Raw genomic sequence first — 6,591 nt, 5'->3', positions numbered from 1 at the left:
AAAAGTATTATTCATTCGCTGTAAATAATTTGTCTTAGTTTGTCTATGCCATCAATGTTATGTATAGTGACAGGTAGATGAGTGAACGGATGTTTCTGTCATCGCATGCATTGTGTTGTTCTGGCATCATGACCGATTCCTGAACTCAGTGCAAGTCAGTCAGTGCGAACTCTGCTGTGTGTGACACAGAGCAAAGAAGTGCACGACCATGTCTAGACCGTAGAGGAGGTCTCTGTGATGTGCCACAGGATTTTTTTTAACTGTAAATTATGTGCCGGGGCTCTATAAAGGTTGGGAAGCACTGGTCTAGACATGACAATTAAATGAATACTTGAATTACTCGCAAATGGTTTGTGAGAGGTGTCTGTGAACTTTGGGAATCAAATCAGTTCATTGTTGACTAAATTTTATCCTCTATGAGTTCAGTTATGTCAAAGAAAAAACATGTCAGCTGATGAGTGACCTTTGACCTTGAATTAACTCTAACTCTTAACTCTTAATTCTATGCCTTCCCAGTATGGACAGCTGATGTGTATGAGGACAAACCTGACTTCGTACTCCACTGCTCCAGAACAAGGTTATCATTACTTCCCTCTGTGCTCTTGTGCTTATTAGGTTATTAGGTTGCCCTTTTCCCTCTTTTTCTCAATCACCGGCTGCCTTCATTTCACCAGTAATAAATTGCTGATGCCAGCAGTTGTGTGCACCTTATGAACCAATGCAAGAGGGGTGTATGCTTATTTAGCATTTTTTTAGGTACATCTTCTGGGAATGACCACGTTGTCATGTGAATTTGAGTGTGTGTAAATGATTCTCCAGACACCACAGCTTGTGAGCAATACAGGATGTTATGGCTTTGTAACTTGATAAGGTATTGCTACACTGTAGATCATGACGTTTTTTGTGAGTGTAGAGTTGAGGCTATTGCATAATCTGAGGCAAATATATGATTCAGTAATCAGCTGCTAATGATTTATTGTAATGATTGCTCATTGTTAAGTCTTGCATAGGAAACACATGTGCACACAGGTTTTGGGTGACCAGAGACTTTGTGCAGGAGAGACAGTAGTTTCTGGAAATAGGACAATTATGTCTGATGTATAAGGGAGAGAGATAGAGCTGAGAGAGTAAGTGTGTGTGTGTGTGTGTGTGTGTGTGTGTGTGTGTGTGTGTGTGCGCCCCTCTGTTGGACATTGTTTTGGTATCTACAGCTACACTCACTTGGCACAAAGAAAGAGGAAGTTCGCGTCTTGACTGGGTGAAACTCCTTGAAATCGAGACTCCCTGCCTGCCAGTCCTGTCGCTTTTAACGTGGGCGACGCACAGCACGCTGATAAATGGCAGCCGCCGGCTGATAGACGGATGGGAAGTGTTGGAGCACCACAAACCTGTCGGGATGGACGGAGACGACAGTTGCAGCAGCTGCCGCTTAGAGAGTGGAGAGGCTTCTTTGATTATGCGTCGGAAAGACCGGCGACTGTGGCGAATGGCTCCGCTTGTCATCGTGCCGCTGCTCCTGCTAACTGCAGGAGTTGTGGTTTTACTGGTGATTGGACTTGGAAGACAGGGTGACCTGTCACCGGACGGCAAGGTAGGCTCAGACATCTACTCTTAGCCTACTCTCTGTCGTTTCTGATGTCAAACGTCGAACTTTGAAATGAAGACACAGAGACGCGTGATTTGCGCATGCTTTGCCACCTGATAATACCTGCACATCTCTATGATCTCCATTTAGGGCAAAGCTTATGTTTTTTAGTGCAAATTGGCTGAATTAGCTGCTCATGTTTGACTTAAGTTGAGTGGGCACTTTCACTTGAACGGGACTGATCCAGAAGTTTAACAAAGAGGATCTGTATCCACCAGGACGCATGGCGCATAACACTCTGATGCGCCAGCGCGCACGCCACTCGCGACACACCTCGTGCCAGGGAGTGTTTCTTGTTTGTTTATGAGTGATTAATCCACACAGGATATTTTCTGTTGTTAACTGACATCAAAATGATTCATACTTGCGCAGTGTGTGGTCCAGATGTGGTTGTCTGGTGTCCCAAAGCAGAGCTGTGGCTTCTTTATTTTCTCTTCAAAACACTGCAGCCTCCTAATTGCTTGGATAGCAGGCCTACATTAAAGCCTGCAGTTTTACCTGTTCTAATTCAAAAATATATACATCATCTTTTTTTCACTGATAAAAGAGTACAGCAATGCAAAGAGGAGCATGTGACACACAGGATAGAGCTAGAATGGGGTTTGTGAGATTCATTCACAAATAACAGGCACCAGCTGCCTCCCTGTCCTGTATGTCTTGTTAGGCTGCTTTAGGCAGAAAATATCACCACTGCTCATCTAAAACACATTAGATCAAAAGATCAGATGAACGGCTGCTGTAAAACAAAACAAACACTCACACAGAGATCACTTGTTTTACACAGAGCCCACTTAATGCTGTCATTTTCTGAGTCATCAGAACATGGTTACACTTAAAGAAGTGAAAGTAATACAGTAAAGTGGTTTATCTCTACGAATGCTTTGAAGTTGAAACTTGTTTGTGATTTATGCAGCAGTGAACACCAAACTCTTCCGGATTTTTCTTTCGCCATTGTCAATAAGAAACAGACAGACAGCTAAACCTGGCCACACCCTGTCATCCATGTTTGTGACAAGCCGTTTTGAACTGCACACATTTTGGCTGTTATTGCTGTGTTTGCAGTGTCTGGGTGGAGCATGAGTGCAGCTGCAGTGGGTGGGAAAAGTTAGAAGCTCACTAGTTCCAGCCCCAAGCATAACTGCGTCACTGTATTTTAAAGTGATGAGTTATTTAAACCCTCAGAGTACAGTTGAAATTACCTAGAGAGGTTCCATTGAAACATAGAGGTCTGTGGGGGATTGACTCACATTTCAAGTCACCATCAATTGGCCATTCAGGGAACTGCAGTTCTTGGCACTTCAGCACTGACTATACAATCGAACAAGATAGCAGATACTCATGCTAAGTTTCTTGTGTTCTAACATCGCTGTTATAATCAGTTTGTTTCCTTACAGACAGAGAAGCAGACTGACCGCAATTCATCAGGTAAATATTCTCTGTTGAGATTATAGCCTGGGTTCAGAATGGAAATCCACATGAAAATGTATGTGTGAAAACACACTTTGAATTATTTATTTTTTTATATTTGCAGGTGTACACCCAGAGACTTCAGGACCTCCGTACCAACATCCAAGCGCCATGCTAACAGGTAGGTTAGTACACAGGTGTTTTTTTTAGAAAGCACTACACTAGAACATTGTTTCCCATTGTGATTTTTTGTCTGTCAAATATACTTTGCAGTCATTCTTACAAAAGAATTATTAACATAATATAAAATAATATAATAAATAATAAAAAAAATAGAAAAAAAATAGAAAATAAAATATAAAAAAATTAGAAAATAAAATAAATAAATAATAAAATAATAGAATAAAGTTTCCAGGCTTCTGACTGGTGTAAATGTGACTGCTTTAATGATATAAGGGGAATCAGTTCATGACCTCTGGCTTGTTGTTGTTGTCATCATCCTCAGCTGGTAACAACAGTTACCTCATGGCCAGTGACTATCTACAGTGGGAGAGCGTGATTGGGAACGTACACTGTCATGGAGGTTTCAACTACTCCAACGGGGATCTCGTGGTGCCAAGGAAAGGCATGTACAGAGTCTTCCTGCAGATCACTTTCATAATCGAATGCAAAGAAGATTCTAAAACTGAGAGGAAGGTCTGGAACAATGTGTACGTTTACTCTGATGCTTACGAAGCTGATACCATACTCCTGTCATCAGTTGACATGGTGGCGTGCAGAGGGCACTTGTGGTATAAATCCATGTACACAGCCGGCTTGTTTTCTCTGGATGCAAATGACAGACTACGTGTGAAATCGTCTGACCCAAAATTAATTGCCAGGAACGAACACGAGGTGCTCTTTGGTGCTGAACTTTTACAGTAACATAATCAGTGATTAGCCAACTCCAGGTTGGGTCTCTTTACCGATCCTGAAAAGTACACTCACAGATGAATTCAACAGCAAAAAGCTATTTGCTGTCTTTTCAACAGCAGGTTTGCTTTATCTCATTTAACATATAAGCTGTCTTTTTGTTTTGTGTTTTTTATCCATTTATAACAGCTTACATAGACATAGTGATGCTTAAGAAATGATTTAATTCTAATAGACTATCATAAATAGCAACTAACACTATTGCTAACTTCCTGCTGATTACTGTAAACAGATCCTCATATTTACTTTGGAATACAAATGAACAGTAGAACAGGAAAAAAAAAAAGCTGATCACTTGATTATCAGAAAATATATTAGTCACCACATTGGGTTACTGAAAATAAACGAGAAAATAATCCTGTGGCTTTACAACTTCTCTTAACAAGAGGAGGATAGGAAAGTTACAGTACCTTCAAGGCGTGATTATGGAATGTCTTATTTTCACTGATAGACCTTCTCCCTGACTTAACCACATTTTTATACATATTTACAGAAGAGGATTATCATCAGTGTAAAAGTACAGAAAGTAAAAGTACATCATGTCAAAATAATGTCTTCTGAAAGTGATAAAAAGCTGTAAAAAAACACTGTACTGTAAGCTCTGTATAATGGTGACTCACAGCGGTATGTTTGTTCCTTTGCTGTAATAATATATTGTTGATTTGTTTTTCTTTTTTTTGATTTATTGTAAACATGCATATATCTACATACAAGGTGCTGTTGTATGTTATTTTATTTTTAATTTAATTCATTGTTTGAAAAAAAGTTGGTACACTAGTACATGATGTTACATATTTTTACACAGATTGTACCACTGTACTGTAGTTAGATACACTGTAACAGTGACACCATAAAATAAAGTGTTACTGAAGACGATTGTTGAATTTTGTGTGTTACTATATTGAATGATGACACATTATTTCATCACATTATTTGATCACATTTTTATTCTCCAGAGAAAAAATATGTTCTTTCAAGCACATTAATGTACTCGTGCTTATATTTTCCAAAAAAAGTCCCAGATCACAGAGATCTTGGCTGAAACATGGTACTTTGTGTTAGAATGTTTACTTCACTGATTGCAGACATGACAGGCTCATGCAGGGTTATGCACCAAAGGGCCCGAGCTGGTCAACATCTTGCCAACACAGTGCACAAACTGTGTTTAAATCTTTCAAGCAGAGGCTGCTTTGAGAAACTGAACATAAGAAACAATGATCAGATTTGATCTTTTTAGCTGGTGCTATGCATTAAACTAAAAACCAACCTGCCCCTTTCTGTATGCAGTGGTATACAGAAAATAACCACCGCAACAAAACTACTCCAGCAATTTCACTAAACTACTTCAACCAGCTGCGACAATGTTGCAACAGAACACTGACTCTTTATTGGTGTTTTGTATGTATATATTTGAATATTAAATAGTACATATTCATCTTGTTGCTTTTATTTGAGAGCTTTGCTTTCATGTGGGGAATTTGGGCCTGTATGTGCGTAAAGAATGTCAATACTTCCTCCACCACTGAGGCTTTGGCATTGCTGACGTGCTAAAACATGATCCCATGTGTCATCTCCTTCCTATATTCTACCCACACACTTTCTTTTACACATCCCTTTATCTTCTTTTATCATCTTCTATTACATTCCTTCACATCCACGCACATTTTTCTGAATTAGGTTTAGACATTCAAACTGGTTAGGTCCTGTGATAGACTGGCGACCTGTCCAGGGTGCACCAGCTGGGATAGGTTCCATATAAAATATTATGCCTCTCTTGGCCCCAGTTCTTCAGTGTTCAATAATAACATTATGTGTGCAACAAGCGAACCAGACCATAGCTTCATCGCCACCAAAATGAACCAGATAAACCACAACTGGCCACTAGATGAAAGCCATTAGTGCCAGCAGTGGGCCACATTTGCTTGCTACCTGGGAAACTAAAGCACTTTTAAAAAAAACCAAATCTCTGCAGATGAATGAGTATGAGTTTACTCAACAGCTAGGGTGGAAGTACTGAGAGCTGGTTTCTCACCGCAGCCACAGTCTCATGACTTAGACATGGGTTTCAGTGGTAAATACTTTTTCCAACAGGGTGATTTAACAGTACACATGTGACTTACTTCTTGCAGAATACATGCATTAACAGATAAAGTTTAATAATATGAATGCCAGCCTTTTTGCTCATAATTTATATTTTTGTGCAAAATCAGCTTATAAATAATGGTAAGAGCTAAGCTGAGGCTTCTGAGGTTGTTTCTGCCTGGTGTAACGGGCCAGGCAGGAGCAGATGAATATTCAGGATGGTAAAAACAACCGCAAGAGAAAGGTACAAATCTTTTTGTACAGCTCTCATGTTAATCCTGCTGAACCGTGGCCAGACGACACTGACTCACTGGTAAAACTAATTAGGAGATGATCCAGTCTAGGCATATTCTCCCTTTCCAGTCCAAGTTTCTAGACATCCAAGAGTCTTTCACAGAGAGGCAGGATCTGAGTCAGTCAGTACATGTGTGGGTGTGGGAAGAGCGTGAATAGAGTAGAATGGGAAAAAATAAAATAACAACATT

General features: G+C 39.9%; 1 protein-coding gene across 1 annotated transcript; it reads left to right on the top strand.

The window, feature by feature from the left end:
* The first annotated feature begins 921 nt into the window (after positions 1–921).
* LOC114442093 (lymphotoxin-alpha-like) lies at positions 922–4,900 on the top strand. The gene is made up of 4 exons (XM_028415378.1): positions 922–1,591; positions 3,040–3,070; positions 3,177–3,233; positions 3,558–4,900. Exons 1-4 carry the CDS (start codon positions 1,397–1,399, stop codon positions 3,974–3,976), a joined length of 702 nt encoding a protein of 233 aa, XP_028271179.1. The 5' UTR covers positions 922–1,396; the 3' UTR covers positions 3,977–4,900.
* Positions 4,901–6,591: the final 1,691 nt, after the last annotated feature.

Source organism: Parambassis ranga, chromosome 9, assembly GCF_900634625.1.
Source record: "Parambassis ranga chromosome 9, fParRan2.1, whole genome shotgun sequence".
Lineage (NCBI taxonomy): Eukaryota > Metazoa > Chordata > Actinopteri > Ambassidae > Parambassis > Parambassis ranga.
Note: the sequence above shows the minus strand (reverse complement) of the source record. Positions and strands in the feature narration are given on the sequence as shown.